Genomic DNA, 21023 nt, shown 5'->3' on the forward strand with positions numbered 1-21023 from the left:
TGTGTCCACTTTATTTTTTTTTCGCTTTTTCAGCTGATGTCATCATGTGCACAATGACGTCAGCACTGTCTGAGCTGCCAGCCTGTCAGAATTGAGCTCATTGGCTAACATGCACACATTTCCGGCTGGGACACTCAAGGGCTGTTCAAATGCTCCGCAAGCGGAACAGTTATCGTCAGCTGCAGGCTCCAAGTATTTATTCCATGTCAGGCCATTTCAGTTTTCTTTATTTTATGTGCAGGCCAAGTATGTCTGCTGCTGAGCTAAGTCCCATTTATCTGTTGGGCAAAGTGTGCGTGCGAGTGTTATGTTGGGCCATCTCAGTTTAATTTTAAATGCTGTAATTTACTTGCTGGTTTACTCTTTATCTGCTGAGCTAGCAGTCTTTTGTGTGCCATTTGATTTGTATCATCTTCTGCTAAAGTTGGGCTATTTCAGTTGCAGTTTACTCTTTATTTTAAAGATGTTAGAAAACATTTCTGTGCCATTTCAGTTTAGAGGCAATCAGGCAAAGTGCGTACGCGAGTGTTATGTTGGGCCATTTCATGCTGCTGCTGCAGTTTACCTGCTTGTGTGGCATTTTATTTATCATTTACTTTATTTTAAATGCTGCTGACTTTATTTTAAAGATGTTACTTTCATTTCTGTGCCATTTCAGTTTAGGGGCAAAGTGTGTGTGTGAGTGTTATGTTGGGCCATTTCATGCTGCAGTTTACCTGCTTGTGTGCTGTTTGTTTGTCTGCGGCTTAATCATTTTCTCATTTACTTTATTTTAAATGCTGCTGACATTAGGGGCGAGTATAGTTTCTCATTTACTTTATTTTAAATGCGGCGAGTGTAGTTTCTCATTTACTTTAAATGCTGCTGACGTTCCGTTTAGGGGTGAGTGTTATGGTGGGCCATTTCATGCTGCAGTTTACCTGCTTGTGTGCCATTGTTGTGGAAAAGTGTACTTTAATCTGCTGCTCAGTCACTGTGAAGTGTAGTTTATTATTTAATCTGCTGCTCAGTCACTGTGAAGTGTAGTTTCTTCTCACTTAATCTGGTGTGTGTATGTTTGTGTGTGTGTAAATGCCCCCATTTTAATACACCTTGTGGCTAGAGGTACTGAGGCTCAAACCATGTACCTTGGGTACAAGGTAAAAAGAGCCTAATGTCCCTAGCCACCACCACTTGTGAAATTATGGCATATTTTCATCTGTTCTCATAAAAATCTGTGGTTTTCAGGATTTTTGTGACAAATCACTGAAGGACTGAATTCATTAAATAATGACAGGCATTTGAATTTCAGACTTCATTTTCTTCAGTAAATAAATGGTAACACAAAACCTTTTAATCTAGCAATTTTCTAAGTTTATAACATCAGTATTTGAAATGTGTCCCTATTTTGGGGCTGTATTCCCCCATTATTGGCTTTGTCCAGGTTTTTTGTGCTAAGAGGTTGAGAACTATGGTGAGAACTGAGAACTTAATTCACTAAATGATAGCCATTTAAGTTTCAGTCTTCCTCTATTTCAGGAATAAAAACTGCTGATTTGGCGTAGTGGTATGTTGCTCTGACTGTAGTGCACAGGGTCCTGGGTTCAAGACTTGCCAGTGAAATGCATGGTGGTAACACAACATTTTTATTCTAGCAACTTTTCAAAATTATACAAGCAATGTTTAAAATGTGTTCCTGGTTTTTGGCCTTTTGCCCCCCCCCCAAAAAAAAAAAACAAAAAAACTTAAATTGAAAATAAGTGCAAGAAGCTGCGCAAGATGCATATGGCTTACACTACTGTTACTCTATTTTAATATATATATTCTGTGTGTGTGGAAGTAGACTTTTATGATGCAAATGTTCTGAAATGGGCAGTTTTGTCATTATTGGTTCATGCATTTTGTTTCATTGTTTACTGGAAAAATGTTCAAACAATAAATTTAAAATGTGCTCTGTCTAACACGTGTGCTGTATTATACAAGGAATATATTTAATAAAGTCAGGAAGGTGTATCAAAGAACACATGTAAGTTTCTTATTTTGTGTGCAAGGAGCCAATTATTTGAAAACAGCCCAAAGGTAATCTTTATCCACCACTGGCCAGATGCATTTTCTTTGGATGTGGTGTGGGTTTCAATGCTGTTTTAATGAATGTGAGCTTCAAGGGCAGAGAAGTTTTAATGTTTTGTCTTTCAGCTTTTCCCAGTTAGGGGTCGCCACATCGGAACTCCGGTCCGTAATAATTGGCAGTAGATTTTTACGTCCCGAGTTGCCGGCTCTGACGCACAACCTTCAACGAAGGTACGCCCATTCACGCATGTCAACACACAGAAGATGCTCTAGCTGAGAATCAAACAGGATAACGTCTTACTGTGAGGCGACAACGCTACCGCAGCACCGCGGATGCCAAGTCTATTTTCATTGTGAGACAGTATTGCTTTGTTTAGCAGATCTCTACTAGTGTGTGTGCATTGTACTGTAAAGTGTAAAATTAAAATCCAAATAATCATTGTAGAAGTAAAGCAGTATGCACACATTAGTGTTTATGGTAAATAGGGAGAAATAACCAGGTAATGGGACACTGGAATGGCTGCAGGGGGGCTCTGGTGCCATATTTTGGTTGTCTGTTCATCAGTTTGCATTTGAAAGTTGGTATCCCAAAATTCCATTGGAGTGGGCAGGGTTACATAATTATGTATGCAATTTTTATGTTAAACAGTGTACAGATTTGTACCTATTTTTCATGGGCCTTGTCCAGATTTTTGATGTTTCCAGGTTGAGAGGTATGTAGAACAGGCTTCTGCCTACTGCCACTAGGTGAGTAAACTCAGTCCTCTTAATATAAAAACATAAAAAGTGTAGCAATGCTATCCTAGTAATTTAAACAACTAGCTAGCTAGTTACTGCTAATAAGATGATTTAGGGCAAGGTAAACCAATGGCAATGCATAATAATGCACTACAAGTCTACAACAGTACCAGTTTAAATGCATTAGAGAGAATTTATAATAATGGAGGTTTCTCAAGAACAATACTGGTTGGATATGTGGGCACTCAGTATTTAGATCTATGGAAAACAATGGGAGGGAAGAAGTATTTAAATAGCTTATAGAACTGACAATAGCACTGAAACAGGATAATGGGCTTTGGTATTCAGATTATCACAAGGGACTGAAATAGAGACATTGGCTGTTTAAAACCACAGCAGAAAAAGGGAGGGAAGATTAGGGAAACCATAGCAAGAGGCAGCAAGATGTTTACTTACCTGATGTAGAGCTACTCAGCAGCTAGATTCCTTTGTTTAAAGATGTACCAGGAGGTGCTCCCAAAACAGAGACCACAATAGCCAACATTAACTAAAAACACAGTGACACATAGAATTAAGAAACCAAGAGCATTCCAATCAAAAGTAGATTCATACAAACCAATTCAAACTGGACACCCTGTCTGTGAACTACAAGTCACACTCTCAGTATAACCATGTATTTACTGCTGGGGCCTACTTAGCTAGTTTTAAAAACAATCTGATTTAGCTAAGGAACAAAAAAAAATGCTTACAGTTAAAACAAGAGAAAAAAAACTGTTACAACAAAGAGATTCACTTACTGTATCTGGTGCAGAGATACTAAACAGCTAGATTCCTTTATTTAAAGATGTTAACTAGGAGTTGCTCCCAAAGTACACAGGCCACAATAGCATGATGTCTGAAACCCATGAAACTTACCTTAGCAAATTAGAATTCCGTAAGTATTGAACCTAATACAATCATTTCAACTGTCCCTCCATAAACTGGCTAACATACACCACAAATAACAAATATGTATAACAATTCCTCCGTAGCATTGATGCCCATGATCTGGTCTTAATTAGTACCCCACCTTACTTGGGGCTCAAACCTACTTGATCTGATTCTTACAAATATGTAACTATTACGCAACACATCTGCAGTTGCCCTTCTTTGGTTAAATCTAATAATTGCATAGTAGAATCATCCATAAGATCCTAGTCTAAGATGACCTTTAGCCCACTCTCTTCAGAGACTTCTCTAAAGTTAACTTCTTAACAAGAGATTTGAAGCTTATAAAAGTTAAAATCATTCCACTGCACAAGGACACCTATAGCTAAAATGGCTGTTTATACCTCAGATGTCTATTCCCACCTTAACTCCTACATCAAACATTTTGACTGTCTTCATCATAAATACAATTCCAAACTCAGAAACAAACCCATTTGGTGGAACTCTTGCATAAACAAACTGTACAACAAGAGAAAAAGACTTCTAGCCCTAAGAAATAATTCCAAATCCCCTCACTCCAAAAATGATTTCAATAGAGTAAATAAAGAACTCAGGCAAATGACCGATACCTGCAAACTAAATATGAATGAAATATTGATTTTACATTTAAAGATAACCACAACGCCTTCTTTATGTTAGATATCTCTGAAACAATACTTAGCACTGCATTGAGTTGATATCAAATGGCACGACCCACCCCGAGGAGATCACAGATAAACTGGTGGACACATTTTAGTTCAAATATCCCCCCATTACCCTGCCACAAAATCCATTCAGCACCTCTCTCTCTATAGTTACTCTACAACAAGTACTAATATCCTTCTCCAAAGCAAAAAAAAATACTGGCTGCTGGATTCTGACAACATACCAGCCTATTTCCTTCTTAGTATGAAAGGTACTTACGTATTATCGCAACCACATTTACGAAGTTTCGTAATTCATTGTGTTTCAGAGAAGACAGGTTTCTGAACCTTAAAAGGGGTGTGTAAGTAAGTAGTACTGTGTCACACTGGGTATGAGGCAGGTAGTGGAATGACAGTGAAATTTGGTACTCCTGGGTAGCGTGTCTGATTGCAATAATCTCAGAAGTTTGGCAAGATGCAAGTATAAAGGTCATTTGCCAGAAATAGCTGTTTTACATATGAAAGTACTCCATATTACTTTGAAAATGCATGTTGATGTTAATCGTATTTATTAAGTGACTTGCTGTAGAAATCATATTTTAAAAATGTCCCGATTTTGAGCCTTTGCTCCCTCATTATTTCTGGCTTTGTCCCTAATTAATGAGCAAACATGTAGACATATGATTACAAGCAGGTAGCAAAACAGATTAACTGAGTCTGTGTATCCTTTTCTAACTGTCTTGTGTTCTTCATAGTGAAATGGAAAATGGTGTATTGCTACTGCTATTAGTGGACTTGTTTGCTGGCACTTGCCATACCTTGTAGTTACCCGCTGCCACTCAATTGTCTAACCCTACACAGGTCCATGCTACTAAAGTACATCATCATCAAAGGCTTAACCCTAAACCTACCTTAAATTCTCCTCGCATTTCAGAGTCCTGCCTAACAATTAAAACATGTGTCGTCTGGCATTTTCTGTTGTAACTGTTACACAAGATGCATCAAGATTTGCAATGTAATGGTCTGCTCCTGGAAGTTTATACAAATCACCTATTTCACTTAAGCGTAAAGACAGTTCAGTGACACACACTTCCGCAGACAGTTTCACCATATGTTTCGGCAGGAGAATGGCTTGGAACCGCTTCTCCTCTTCACAATGTGGTTGTGATAATATGTAAGTACCGTATGAAATATTGCCTTACAGACTCCTTTGTAATTCTATTTAACCTCAGTTTTTCCACTGGTTATGTACCCGAAGCTTGGAGGAAAGCTGTTGTCCCACCCACTGACCCTATGAACTGTTTGTAACGTAATTGGACATATCATTAGGGATTTCATAAATAAAGATATTGGTTGCTTACTGTCCCTCAAATCAAACCAGTATGGCTTTGTGAAGGGAAAATAGGTTCATAGGTCATTACTAGGCATATAGTCCAGGTGGCCATTGAGAGACCTAGCCTAGTTTTCCAATTGCCCCGAACCATGGCCTGGTTTAGTGACTAACTCAAGGTCCTACAGCAGGAAAATGAAGGCTTAAGGAATATAGCCCCATAAAACAGGCAGCAGCTTGTTAACAGTGTATCACCTTAATCCTCTGCACTAACTGCCACTTAACCTGGTTGACTTTTTTTTAAATAATCACAGAGGCATTGGATGAAGGCTGATTGGTACACTCCACCTACCTCAACCTAGCCAAGGCTTTTGACATTATCCCACATTTTGGCATGTTGAAAAACTGACCCAACTAACTATAAACCCTTATGTAACCTATTGGATAGCAAACTGGATAACACACAAACCCCACACTCATTCAGTGCTGGTGGCACACCTTCCCCAAAAAGACATGTCACCAGTGGTGTCCCCCACATCAGCAAAATATAAGTAGAAGAATTGTCATCCCAAAGTTGAAATCAGGAGTCTCTGGCTGACCAGATTTACTGATGACTGCAAACTCTGGGCTATCATAGCTATTCCATATGAAACCCATATCCTCCAAGAAGATTTTATCTATACAAATTCATGATGTCAAGACCATGGATTAAAACGTAATGCAAAACCATGTAGCATTACACTTCATGGGATATGGGAACATCCATGTATCCACCACATAATTACACCACCCTCAGAACTGATACTGTCTTTTGAGACCGGGGCACATTCATGGACAATGAGATCTCCTTTTAACAGCATGTATCAACTTTTGTTAGGACACCTTTCTACCAGACTTACCTAATTACTAACGGTATTTTCTCCAGGCCCATGGAACTCACTGCCTGACTCTGCTCCTACATTTAAATGCCTATATTAGAATATAACCCCCCCTCACTTGGCATATATCTATCCATGCATATTATCCAACTAGGAAAAAAATGTGGGTATATACTCACTTAATTGTAAAGATAATCTCAAATCTCTATCACTCTGTTTTGTCTTTTATAGATTCCTACTTGGTGATCTCTGCCTAGCGTACAGTGTTGCAAATGACCCTGTCCTGCTTGGCCTCTTTCATGTTCATAACACTGCGAGCACTACAAATACCTGTTCCAAAGGCCTAAATTTAAACAGAACCTGTTGGTGGAATAGATACCTCTCCCAGTAGATATCCTACCATTGCAAAATGCTGCCATTCTATAATGAACAAAGTAGCTCCTTCACTCTCATTAAATTTAATTTAGACAGATGGACCCATCAGTTCATAGGTTCATAGGTTCATTGATAAACTAGGCTATCAGTCTATGGACTATTACTAGCCTAACCAATAACCAGATGTAATAATTTACCCCTGCACCTTAAATCTATGAGATAAAGACATTAACCACTATGCCAAGCCCACCCCCTCAGTTCACCCTAGGCCTGGCTTCTCAATCCTTTTAAAACAGGGAAGGTAGGTACACTGCATTTGCTAGGCTACTGATGGTCTTCTAGATTAATTGTCCAATAATTACGAAACTATGAACAGATATCTATTGTGACTCTGTCAAATAGTCAGAAAAATGCTTAAAAAGAAAAGTAACCCTAGATTAACTTCTATATCTTCATTTTTCAAGTAACAATGAGAACAAAGATTCTCACTGTGTTGAGTAATATAATGAATACTGCTTCTGAAGGCACTAAGAACTGTATGATTCTGCCATCAAACAGATATGTATAGTTCACTGCTTCTTCTGAAATGCAATGAAATTTACAAAACTCTGCAAGAAAGTATAAAAGCATTGTATAACCAGTGTGTGGTAAGTAGGGGCAAAGTCTTGACTGTGGCTGAACCAGTATCCGGGTTTGATTAGGCAGCCCTTGTATGGAAGAAGCCAGCTGTCTACACCTCACTTTTATACTCTGCTACAGAACTTTTTAAAATTTAGCTAATTAGAGAAAAATATATGAATATGTACTAAATGTCTTGCCAATAAGTACTTGAAAGAAGAGGAGGGAGGAGTTTAAGCCCTTTGTTTGGTTGTTTCAAGGGTTTTGGTTATTGTTACCACAGTACAGAGTGGCTCGTTAACTGCAGATTGTCCCCTAACAGATAATAAGCTGCTGTGCGTAAATAGCTGTCTGATTTGGAATTTATTTTCTTTGACTAATATGTTACTCAGTTTATTTGCATTTTACATACTTTCTTTCTGGCTAAATCTGATGTTCTTTACATGTACATGTTCCATAGGTTCATAGGTTCATAGGTGTGTACTAGGCTAATGACCCTGGAGCCTATATAAGCCTAGCTCAAGAAGATTCCCTGGCATCATGCCGCCCAAAGTTAGTTCCCAGTGCCCCTGTCAAGCAAGGCCACTGAAGTGATCCCCGGGACGAACATCCTACAGATCACTGTCAGAAATGTGGCTGTTGGCAGACTCTTTAAAGAAGTTTGCAGGTGTTGTTCTGAAAGGGGAGTAGAACAGTGACACAAAGGTTGAATACAATTTGCAAGAGATTTAATTATTGTGGACAACACCGACTCCTTATACGATGTAATAACACTCCAATCCTCACTCAACTATAATGTTGAGGTGCACAGAAGATTGCAACATTCTTTTTAATTGTTATTTATTATATGAAGGACATTTGAGCTTTTTTGCAATATTTCAATATTATGAGCATATATAATTTAGGAGTCATAAAATCTTAATATTCAAGTAATTTCTCCAAGCATGATAAATTATGGAGGAAAGGCTAATTTGATTTTAGAGGACAGAGATGGACATGTCAATGTATTCTGAAAACTATGCTTTTCGTGTAAATGTTGTTTATGTTTAATGTTTACAGTCTAAAAAAATCAGAATATATTAAAAAACTGCATTATAAGTTATAATCTATGGGCCAGATTCATTAATGCCTACATTATGTGTACACTAAGCGTACATGCTCTGTATACAGGAGCATCCCTACCATATGTTTGTGCTTTCTAGTCACTCAGAAAGATTACAGCAAGTGTACATGTAGTCTGCACTTTGTGGTAACTTTTATAAATCCCCTTAACATTTAAGGCCTTAAGAAAATTGTAGGCAAACTAAAATTAAGAGGATGAAGGTATGAGTTATGCTTGTGTTGCCTGTTCACTCAGAACGGTGTTCACTTTGTGCACACTCAGTGAAGGTGTCAGTGAATCCCAGGGTATGTAAATTATTTAGCTGAATAGTGCATCGGTATGCTGGGTTTATTATAATTTAAACATTACTGTTTAAACTGAGGTCACTTTAAAACCACTGCTGGTACATGGTTTTCAGTGGGAAGCCATGTTGATAGGAATTAATAACGTGTGTGGCTTGATGACCTTGCCTATCAGTGTTAAAATATATTACCTAATAATATTTCAATAAAATCAGCTGAGATGGCTTGCACTATAATATTGAACTCCAGAATGTTAAGCCCAAAATATAGAAATTCAGATGCTCATACAAAGCTGAATATACACAGTATTAAAGCCAAGACACAGACTAACATTTCTAAAACCTTAGAATAGGAGTCACTGGTTTTGTTGAAGAGTATGATGGAGATTAGCCTTCTGGTTGGAGGTATGTTGACTGCCCTTTATTCTCACCAGAAATGTGAATGTTAATTAGTAGTAGAAAGGAATAATCTGAAACAACTATTTGTGAATATATGGCATTTGGAGTGGCATGCACCTCAGTCATGTTAGCATGGCAATTTAAAATAAAAAATAAAATTATCCAGAATATCGCTTATACTGTTCAACCCAGTTGTGATTAGACTTTGTTTGAGTTGTTTTTCAGCTGGGAATTAAAATCTAAAATGAACAGAATCAGAAATGTGTTTAGTATGAAGCCATATTGCAGAATCGGTGCATGCCATGCCTGCCCAAAATAGCATGTACCATTAAAATACCAAAATGTTCAGTAGACTTGAAAAGCACAAAGTAGTTAATAGTTTTCTCTGCGTCAGAACAGAAAAGCGCAGTTCTGCTACCAGAGAAAGCTTAAGTTTATACAATTACATTTCATCAGCTGTACATTATTTTAGCTTGACTCTATTACAAAGAAAAATATCCATATATCAGTGGATCAAGACATGGATTCAACAAACCAAAGAGAAAAATAAAGTGATTGACTGGGTCAGACAATCTGTTGAGCATGTCTGGTTCAAACCAGTACCATATTCCCATTATGTAGTACGGAGCCCAGCACACAATGAATGATGTTGCAAAGGCTACAGTCATCTTCATTGTCTTCAGACGAGCTTGTGGGATGTAGTTGTTTGATCGATTCAAGTCCAGCCCTATCATGTAAAAGAAAAAAAGTTTTAAACAAGACCAGCGGATATTATATAATATGTTTATATTTTTTTCTCCTAACATCTTTATTAAATTTTCACATATGACAAAGGCAATCTTACATTTATATAAATGAAAAGCATATATATTTGGAGCTTTTCTCCCTGGGCCTTTGCTGAAAATGGACATGTATCCAGTGGGACTATCCTGATCAACAAATGTAAAATAAATAAATAAATAAAAATAAATAAATACATAATTATACCACTTTAGTTGCAAACAGTTTACATCGCAGACACCATTGAAACAACTGTAGTTGCAAACATTATACATCACTTATAAACCATCCAGTCATTGTCAGTTAAGCATTATATGGCTCATTCAAATCTGGCCTCTTAAACCTCATTCCTGCTCTGCATATATTGTTCCCACAATTCCTATCTTTCCTATGTAGTTTGCTCCTTCCCTTTTCTAGAGATCCCAATTCCAGTTGTTTTATCTATGTTACTATATTCACTACTTCTAATAAAGTTGGTCTAGACTTTGATTTCCATTTTCTAGTAATGTCATCCAGAAAGGGTAAATTCCAGTATAGGAGACAGATTCCCCATAAAGACTGCCATGATAAGTGTCTTTCTTTGTCTTGGAGCTTTTCATGATCATATGCCTTGTTCTATTTGTCAGACGTTCATTCTGAAAACCTTTCATGGTGGACTTTTTTCCCTTTCCTTCTATCTTGAGAACCAGCATCTTAAGCTTCATACTAAATATACAGTGGAAGAATCTCCCACCCTGAGAGTCACCTGTTAGGGAAGAAGAAGGTGAAAAAAGTAGGACTGGAATCTTCCTCTGTCCAGCCTCTGCTAGGTGTTTCTCCCGAGGTCGTTACAAACATGGAGGCTTCCCGGCTATGTTGTTGGATTTCAATGCCGCAACTGTTTTGGAGGCCAGTGAAGGCAGCACATCAGAAGAAGCTTTGCAGGCGTCTGCCTCAGATGTTCAGGGGGAACCATGGCTGTTTTTTTTCCAAGGGGCCTGGGGGAGTTCCTCAGTTTTTGGTTGGGGAAGAAGTTCCTACTATGGTTCTTGACTGCTGTCCTAGGTCTGAGCCTTCTCAATTTTTTGGAGGGGTTGTTCCCTTAAAAAAGAAACAAAAAATTAAACATGTTTCTTCTGCTCCTAGGGATCCACAAAGTGAGTGGCAGGCCTTCACTCAGGGGCTATTTCCTGCTTTAATGTCCTTAAATTGTCCTCAAGGAGTTTTGGTTCTAGTTCTTCTTGGTCCTGTACTCCTCTTAAAAGGCCTACAGAACAGGATTCTTCTGAGGATGAGTCAGATTTGGGTAATGAATCCCTGACTTATTCTACTCAAATTCCTTCTGCTTTAGACTATGGGTCAGAGGAGGAGGAATCTTTTAGTCCAGATGTTCCTTTTGAGAGGGATTATGCTCATGTCTCTGATAGCCATAAGAGGTACTATAACTTGCTGCAGTTGGAATCCTCTGAACCTGAAGCATTCCTCCTGTTTTGGCTGCTTTGCTGGATACTTTTTTCAATGACTCTCATGTGCCTGATTCTCAGCCCCCTGCTCCCAAGAAGCCTGACAGGTTTTATAGGGTGTCTGAGGATTGTTCTTTCTTGTGTAAATGTCCTGCTGCTGACCCCTCTATCGTGTCTGTAGCCACTGATACGCCGTCTCAATTGCTTCCTTTGCCCAAGTTATTGCCTTCTGACAAGGATCGCATAGGTATGGCAAGGTTGGGTAAGAAGGTTTACATTTTTGCTGCTCTAGCTTTTAGGGCTATTAATTATCAAATCCATATGTCTAGGTATGTGTTGGCTCTTCTTTCTTAGACCTGTCAACTTATTTCTGATTTTCCAAACTCCGAGGGTAAAACTTCTGTTCTTTCCTTGCTAGGGATTATTCAACAATCTATTAAATGTAGTTATGATGCAGCACATGCCTCTTCTAGGACTGCTGTTTTTGGTTCAGTGATGAGGAGGTATTCCTGGCTTAGGCTTCACTACCTGATGATATTAAAGTTAAGTTGATGGATGCTTCTCTGGATTCTGAACTTTTGCTTAGGGAAGCTGCTGCTGGTTTGTTTATGTCCCTTCAGGATAATGGTAAGGCCTTACAGGAGCTTAAACATGTGTTTGTTTCTCCTGTGCCTAAATTTCAGAGAAACTACCCTGCTAAGCCTGCCTTTGATCATAGACTATCCTGCCCTTCTACTAAAAGTAGGAAGAGTGGCAAATGAGATCCCCCTGCTAAGGCCACTCTATTTTCAGGGACGCCAAAGCTTTCCTTTCCAGACAAACCAGGTGCTGTTTGACTCTTCTTCTCTTCCCAGCCACATTCCTCTTTCTCTTTGCCTTTCTGTTTGGCTTCAGACTATTCAGGATTCTTGGGTTCTGTTGATTATTCATCAGGGGTATTTTATAGGCATTCCTCAGCCTCCTCAGGAACAACTTACCTTTTTCCCAGAGATTCTACAAATCTCTTGACTCGGGTTACTATTCCAGAGGTGCCTGTGTCTCAAAGAGGGACTGGGTTCTACTCCAGACTGTTTCTTTTGCCCAGAAAAAGGACACTTGGAGACCTATTTTAGACCTCTGTTATCTAAACACTTTTCTAAAAGTGCCTTCTTTTGGATGTTGTCTCTTCAGATTCTGTTTCCTCTCTTGCTCCCTCAGCCCTATATGGTGTCTTTGGATCTCAAGGATGCTTGTCTCCATATTGTGATCCATCCTCTTTTCAGGATGTTTTTGCATTTCTCTGTTGCTTCCTGGCATTTTCAGTTCTCTGCTTTGCCCTTTGGCCTTTCTACTGCTCCATGGGTTTTTATCAAATGCCTTCCTGCTGTGATTGCTTTTTGCAGGCTTTGAGGGATCCAAATATTTCCATACTTAGATGACCTGTTGATTCAGGTGCCCTCTCCAGAGACCCTTTTGCATAATCTTCATTTTGCCGTTTCCCCTCTTCAGAGCCTAGGGTTCACTATAAATTTCAAAAAGTCTTCTTTGACTCCTTCTCAGGATCATGTTTTTCTGGGTTGCAGGATTCAGACAGTGCCACTGCTTACATCCTTGCCCCCTCCAAAGGCCTTAAGTCTCATTTCTTTCTTTCAAACTCTTCTTCCTCTGGCTTCCATTACCACCAGGGAGTCTCTGAGAGCTCTGGGTTTCATGGCATCCACCATTCCAATCCTCCCTCTAGCCAAACTTCACATGAGAAAGTTTCAGTGGTTTCTGAAGTCAGTGTGACTTCAACATGCAGGTCCTCTAGACTTTATAGTTCATCTTCTTCCTTGTCTCAGACAGAAACTTCCCTGGTGGATTCAGCAGTTGTCTCTGAATCCAGGGAACCCTTTTCACCCTTCTCTTCCCTCTCAGGAATTGTTCACAGATGCTTCAGACATGGGATGGGGGCAACATTTGGCTCCCTAAAAGTACAGGGGGTGGGGTAGCATTGTTAGCAGAAGGAGCACATCAATGTCAGAGAGATGAGAGCTCTTGTGGTTGCTCTACAGGTCTTTCATCCTCTTTTCTCTCCAGGGCCACTTAACGTGTTCACAGACAATATCACAATGACGTTTTATATCAATAAACAGGGAGGAATGAGATCTTTTCTTCGTTTCCAGTTGACACTTCTGGTATGGGATCTTGCTGCCAAGTATCAAGTGATTCTTCAGAAAGTTTATATCCCTTCCGGTCAGAACATTGAGGCAGACACTCTGAGCAGGTCCTTAACTCAGTCCCATGAATGGATGATGCTTCACATGGATATGTTTCTGGACATTATCCATCAGTGGGGTACTCCTCAAGTGAATCTTTTTGCCTCCTCTCTGAACAGACAACTTCCTCTCTTTTGTGCCAGAGACACAGGTCCTCTGGTGTGGAAGGTGGATGTCCTCTCATTTTCTTGGAAAGGGATGTTTCTCTATGCATTCCTTTCCCTTCCTCTCATCCCAAAAATCCTGTTGAAGGTTCAAGAGGATGCTCCAAAATCTTGTTGATGACTCACTCCCTTTTGACTGCAACAGCACTGGTTTCCTCTACTTCTGCATTTAGCCAGGGACAATCATCACAAGTTACCTCACAGGGTGCATCTAATCACACAAGACAAGGGATCTCTCATCCATCCCCACCTGTCCACGCTTCAACTGACAATGTGGGCAATAGGATTTTGATTCCTCACAGACACCTTTTTTTCTGAGGACATGCTGCAAGTCCTGCAGGAAGCCAGGAAACCTACTGCTAGGAAATTCTACTTATTCAAATGGAAGAGGTTTTCTGTTTGGTGTCTCTCTCATAACCTGGACCCAGTTACTGTGGATGTTTCTTTGGTTCTTTCTTAGTTGTGTGAGTTGCTTAATGCTGGTTTGGCTTATTCTTCTATTAAGGCCAACTTTTCAGCTATCCCTGCTTGTCTGCCTTTTTTTCCTCCTTTTCCTTCTAGATTTGAGGTTAAACAATTTCTTAAAGGCATCCTTAACATTAGACCTCACAGGAAGCCTGTTTCTTCTCCCTTTGATCTTAATTTTGTTTTGGAGAAGTTGACTCAGGCTCCTTTTGAGCCTGCTGCTTCAGTTTCCTTGCTACATTGTTCTTAGAAGAATGTTCTTTTGTTAGCTTTTACTTTTGCCAGACAGGTGTCTGAGTTGCAGGCCCTTATGGTTTGTCCTGCTTTTTTGGTCTTTCATGAGGACAGGGTGTCCTTGCACACTAACCCTTATTTTATGCTTAAGATAGTTAATGAGCTATTACTGAATCAGTCTATTAATCTGCCTACTTTTTTCCCCTGTCCGCAATCTGACAGTAATCGGGTGCTACATACTTTGGATGTGCATAGGCAACTCAACAAGACCAAGGCTATTAGAAAATCTGATCAATTATTGGTTTCTTTTCATCCTAGATCTTTGGGACTTATTATTTCTTCTTGAGTTTCTAAGGCTATTTCCTTTTGTTAAACTTTTCATGGCAAGAGCCTTCCCTCTTCAGTTAAGGCTCAATCTACTAGAGTTGTGGCTTCTTTGTGTGATTTTTTTCAAGGGCTTAGATACTAATTCTATTCTTGCGGCAACTACCTGGACTTCTCTGCATACCTTTACCAAGCAGTACAAGTTGGATGGTATCTCTAGAGCTAGGGCTGATTTTGCTAGTGCCATACTTCATAGCTTTTTACATGGCTCTTCTGCATCTTTCACCCTCTCAAGTTTCTTCTTGAGCTTTAGCACTCTCCCATCTGTTAAGAATACCGCAGCAGTGAATGTAAGGACATCTACCATTATAGTAAGATTTTACAGAACTGTACTTTATTCTTGCATTACTTATGATGTATGCTTAATTATGTACACTTTTCTATTGAGTCTTGCTATATACTTTCATTTATTAAACAGGGAAACAGCAAAGCACAGAATGTTATACTTTGCAACTAATCCATCTGTGCTAATCAGTATTTCTTCTTCAATGCAAGCTGAACTAGAAGAGCTGCATGACTTCTTTTATGTCTCTGTACAGTTTGTCTGTTTGGGAATGGGTACTTTATGCAACCTGTTTACACAATTAATTTGTAGTTTCTGCTTTCCGCTATGCCATACTGTGCTGTATTTGCAGTTTTTGGTAATATCATGTGAAATTGGTCTAGGCAACAGATTCAAGCTGTGGATACAAATTAAACAATTAAAGAGAAGTTATGGTATCCATCCAGTTCAACTTGTATTAAACAAAACATATTTACTTTTACAGATGGACGCATTAGAAATATTTCATGGTAATGTGTGCTTTGATATTTTGCTGATTAATACATGAAACCAGATAAGGAGTTTAAGTAGAATGTATATACACTTAATCAAACAGTACATTTCTCAGTAACCTCTGTGCTGGTAATTCACCTGCTTCATTATCCCTCACCCCCATCTCCACTCTGACTAGAGCGTGGTGGCTGAGTTCAGCCATCTTGTATGTGCAGTTAATAGTTTTGAAAAAAATATTGTCTTATGCAATCATCATATTAATAAATAATCTGTGGCCTACACAAATCAAATCTTTTGCTTCTAACAATGGCCTGACTGTAGTACAAGTAATTACTAAGCTATTAATTACAGTATTGAAAGTTATGTGGCAATGCAAATCTGTTCTTTTCTGTTTGCATATAAATACAAATGTATCCATCCATAGATGGATGGATATATATATAAAAATACACATGAAAAAATACTTGTAAGTATAGTCATACAAATTAATACCTGTCCTTTACAAACATGCATATATGTATTTACATATGTTTCTTTACTCATACATATGCATTTGTATTTATACATAAAAGCATGTCAGCACATAAACATGCCATATTTACATATACATGCATGCCTGTTACAGATATGTTTATGCCTACTTATACCTTTGGATTACATATAGACACATATTTGTGCTTGCACATACATTTCCTCTTGCATTTACCGGCATGTATGCAATATTTCTGTACTATGTGTTTTAAACATATTTTTTATAAACTTTAAAAATGTAAAAGTATTTACTGTAGATATCTGCCTTCTCACTGCCACCTGGTCTACCCACTCAGCCAACTGGTCACCCCTATGCTTTCATAGGTCATCAAACCTGTGGCTTCACTGGAGACCAGAGCAGGTGACTCCTGTCAAGGATGGCAGGTGGTCACCCAGCTCTTGCGAAATGTCAATTTTTTTCTAGTCCAGCCTACATGCACATGATTCACTCCTATCCAGGTACAAATCTCAGAGATGGCAGAGCATAATTTTGATCTCCTTGTCAGACCAGCTGGGAACAGAGCCTCATGCCTTCATGGGTGCTGACACCCTTCAAAGTACCAGTAACAGTACCAGAATGAATAATTTAAGTGTGGGCAGCAGTTCACAAGTTTGTAACCACACCTTTTGGGCTGTGTCATCACCATAACCTAACCCAAATATCATGTAGGGTCATTAGACATGGACTGCAATTTTGGCAAGTTTTTTTTGTACCAAACTGCTTTGTCACACAGATATTCCCTGGGATTCATTAAGAATGATGCTGGCTTCATGTTAAACCTACACAATGTAAATGTGTTAGCACAATGAACAGCAGAACAAATCAAATATTCATGCTGTTCATTGTGTCTACACTTTTGCAAGCACCTTTCTGTGGCCAGCAATGGTGACTGTGGCCATGAAAAGGTGCTTACAAGCATGAGTGCAGAATGCAAACAAAATAGCTAGCCAACAGGTAAACCTAATATACGACCATGCGCTGTAGCATAGAAATGCTAAGGCAAGCACAGTGAAGAAATTCTGCAGGAGGGGAAGTGAAATGGGGGAACTGTACACAAGTAATATTGGTTGTAGTGCATAAGTAACTAAGATGGGAGGGGAAATGGGGAAAGATTACTCTGGGGGAAGTATGCTAAAGTGGCAAAGAAACTTTTGTAACATAAATTCTGCCATATTGATGTAATGATAATTAATGTGAATGACACAGTACATGACATATGTGATGTGGGAGGGATATAAAGTTGGAGTGTAACACAGGTGAGTTAAAATTGATATGCATGTTAATAAAATGCTTAGTCGAGATACCATTAAGCAAGGACAGGAGGTACATTATGGGATGAATACATAGACTGCAGTTATTACATATGAGATGTATATTCAAGGAATATATGTACACAAGCAGACACCACTGCTGTATTCCCACATCAGCATATATACAAAAGAACAACTGAACCTTATAGCTGTCATGTCATACACATCAGAAATGGACATGCTTTAGTAAATAAATGTTAGTGGCACCCATAAGAAAGGGGTTTGTCACCTATAAACATGTCATAGATGAGCAAGTGTTGTACAGTCATGTAAATGCTAAATGGTAATATAATAACACTCAACATACATAAATGACAAATGACAACACAGATCGGATGACATTTCATGATGACAAGATTTTCATTGGTAATTTGCACCTATCTCAGACATCGTTATACTGGACATGCTTACATGGAATTACAGGGAACAGTAACATGAATGCAATTCAACAGCACCAACACAGACGAATAGTGTCATAACAGAGGACCAGTCACATTTTCTGATGGTCTGGCAGCATGCCATAAAGTAAGAAATGTTTTATGGAAACCTTCATTTGTCATTGAGCTGTATTTTGTGATGAAAATTGCAGTAACAAAGAAATGTTTGGATGAAGGCATGCAGTACAGAGCATAATTATTTTTGAAATAGGTAATGCCTGTGAGCAATGAATGATATAATAAAGATTCATATCATGTCATTTTCGAACACATGCCAAGACAGATAGAGAGATGCATACCAATCATAGATGCCACAGAAATACACATATTAGTTGTGTCATAAAGAACATCCTTGAAGGGCTTACAGGACTTTCCTGTCATAAGAGGAATGGAAGCCCTACCTTGTAGGACAATAGCCTGAAAAAGGTGGCCCTGTGACTGTGCCATAAAACTTGTTTGTGTATAAGCAACTGCTGTCTGACACACTTGTCTGACAGACACGTTTTCAGATTCAGACCTCTGCCTGTGATGCTAAGCTCTCTACAGACCTCTGTACTGACTGCATGTGGCACAGAAGAGAGCAATGGAGGCTGACACAAATAACTGAAGTAGATGTGTGCAATAAGAAAGGAGTTACAAATATAATTTGAACAATCTGATTTAGTCAGAAAGCTGAAAAGGAGCTGTACATGTTACTGTCCACACAACAGTGACCAGCATAATAGCAATGCTTCATTGATAAGAAAATTGCTTCCATCACATAGTAAACACACACACACACACACACACACACACACACACACACACACACACACACACACACACACACACACACACACACACACACACACACACACACACACACACACACACACACACACACACACACACACACACAGACAATCACTGCCCCATAATTGAACCATAGTTTACCTGTGTAGGTATGCTGCACAGGCCAGTACTCAATGCACCTACCACAGGAGCATGCAGTCATAACATGTGATTATATATCATTGCCCAACTTAACAATGAATATAAATATCTAGATACAATGGTATGTGGTGTGTGTGTGTGTGTGTGTGTGTGTGTGTGTGTGTGTGTGTGTGTGTGCAAACCAATCCTGAATTCATTTTCAATCATACGCAGTCATAGAAATTTATCAGTGCTGTATTCGAATCTCCTACCTATTTATTTACACATTCTAAGGAATTGTGTAAGAAACCCAACTGCCAGAGGAGAAATCTGACTTTTAAGTTCAGCTTTGTTAAGGGCAGATCCTGCCTCTTAAACCTGGTCAATTTCTTTGAAACAGTCACCAAGGCCATTGACGAGGGGAAGGTGGTCCACACAGCCTACCTGGACCTCCCAAAAGCCTTCGATGCAATACTCCACTCGGGCATTATAGATAAGCTCACCAGCTTAAATATAAACCCCTATGTCACTAGATGGGTTGCAAACTGGCTCAAGGTCAGAACCCACATGGTTAGAATTGCTGGAGCCATGTCAGACTCCAAACCAGTTACAAGTGGCATCCCACAAGGCTCAGTCCTGGAACCTCTCTTGTTCGGTATATATTTCTCGGAGGTACAGGCCAACATGGAAGGACTGTGGCTAACCAAGTTCGCAGATGACTGCAAACTGGGCGCCATAATTGACTCTCCAGTCGACACAAGCATCCTACAAAAGGCCCTCATAGAAACAGACAACTGGTACCAGAGCCATGGCCTCAAGCTAAACGCCAAAAAGTATATAGTCATCCCCTTCGGCAAAAACAAAGTGCCCACAAATTGCCACATAGATGATAATCCATTAAGTATGGAAGAAGTAATTAGGGACCTGGGGACCCAAGTTGATAGCAATCTCTCATTCGACAACCACGTGGCCAAAGTGGTTAGAAAAACATTTTATATAGCCCACCTAATCATGAAGGGATTCACATCTAGATCAGGGGAGGTCATTGTGCCTCTTTACTCATCCCTCATCAGGCCCATAATTGAGTACAATGCCCCTTTTGGGATGTACCTTACCAGACACCTGTAGCAACTGGAAAGACCCCAAAAGTACCTCACCAAGTGGATCAAAGGGCTCAAACAGATGCCATATGCTGCCTGGTTAAAGAAACTCCTGCTCTACTCAGTGGCATATCGCCTGCTCAGAGGCGATCTGTGCCTGACGTATAAAGCCATGTCCAACCCGGAATTAATGGACATGCTGCACCTCAGAAAATCCAAATCCCATCGAGCTATGCGCTCGAGAGACTTGAACCTCAGCACGGAAATAAATAGGACATGCTGGAGGGACAGATTCATAACCCAGAGGCTCCCTTCACTCTGGAATAAAATCCCAGTCCAGGTTAGGCAGAGTCCCTCACTGACTCTCTTCAAGAGGAATCTTGATGAGTGGATGGGAGATCGTAGATTTACTGCGGGTATCACTTCTGTGTCACTGTTAGACAGAGGGACAGTATACTAACCTCGAAAAAGGGCATAGCAAAATTCATTTAAAATGGGTAGTGAAAGCCAAACACACTCTGGCTAGGCTTGTAAATGCCCTATGGCAGATAGCCTAGCATGAACCTATGAACCTAAGTGTGATAGTGCACTTTAGAAAAAATGACATCACTAGTGTGTTGCACAGAAGAAATGTTTGTGAAAGGTTGTATAAGGATGATGAAGTCATCTAGCAGTTTAAAATGTTTCTCCAGAGTAGAAATTAAGTACAGCTGTGTTAGAAGACATGCTCACCTTACTCTATACCCTCCCACACACTTTCCCCACATTGAGCATCGAACCTCCTCCCTGTCTAGTTACACAATCTATAAAACACGGTATTACCCATCACAGAAAACATCTGACTCTTAAGG

At 39.4% G+C, this 21023-nt stretch overlaps 1 protein-coding gene across 1 annotated transcript in view; it reads right to left on the reverse strand.

Annotated features, from left to right (window-relative positions):
- Positions 1-8463: 8463 nt before the first annotated feature.
- The window catches only part of GNRHR (gonadotropin releasing hormone receptor), a 76941-nt gene continuing 64381 nt past the window's right edge, over positions 8464-21023 (reverse strand). Inside the window, exon 3 of the mRNA XM_044060338.1 lies at positions 8464-10127. Within this exon, the coding sequence (XP_043916273.1) occupies positions 9883-10127 (245 nt within the window). The 3' untranslated portion in view covers positions 8464-9882. The remainder of the gene's footprint in view (positions 10128-21023) is intronic.

This window comes from Protopterus annectens, chromosome 2.part0 (genome assembly GCF_019279795.1).
Source record: "Protopterus annectens isolate FY-2018-M chromosome 2.part0, PAN1.0, whole genome shotgun sequence".
In the NCBI taxonomy this organism is placed as follows: domain Eukaryota; kingdom Metazoa; phylum Chordata; order Ceratodontiformes; family Protopteridae; genus Protopterus; species Protopterus annectens.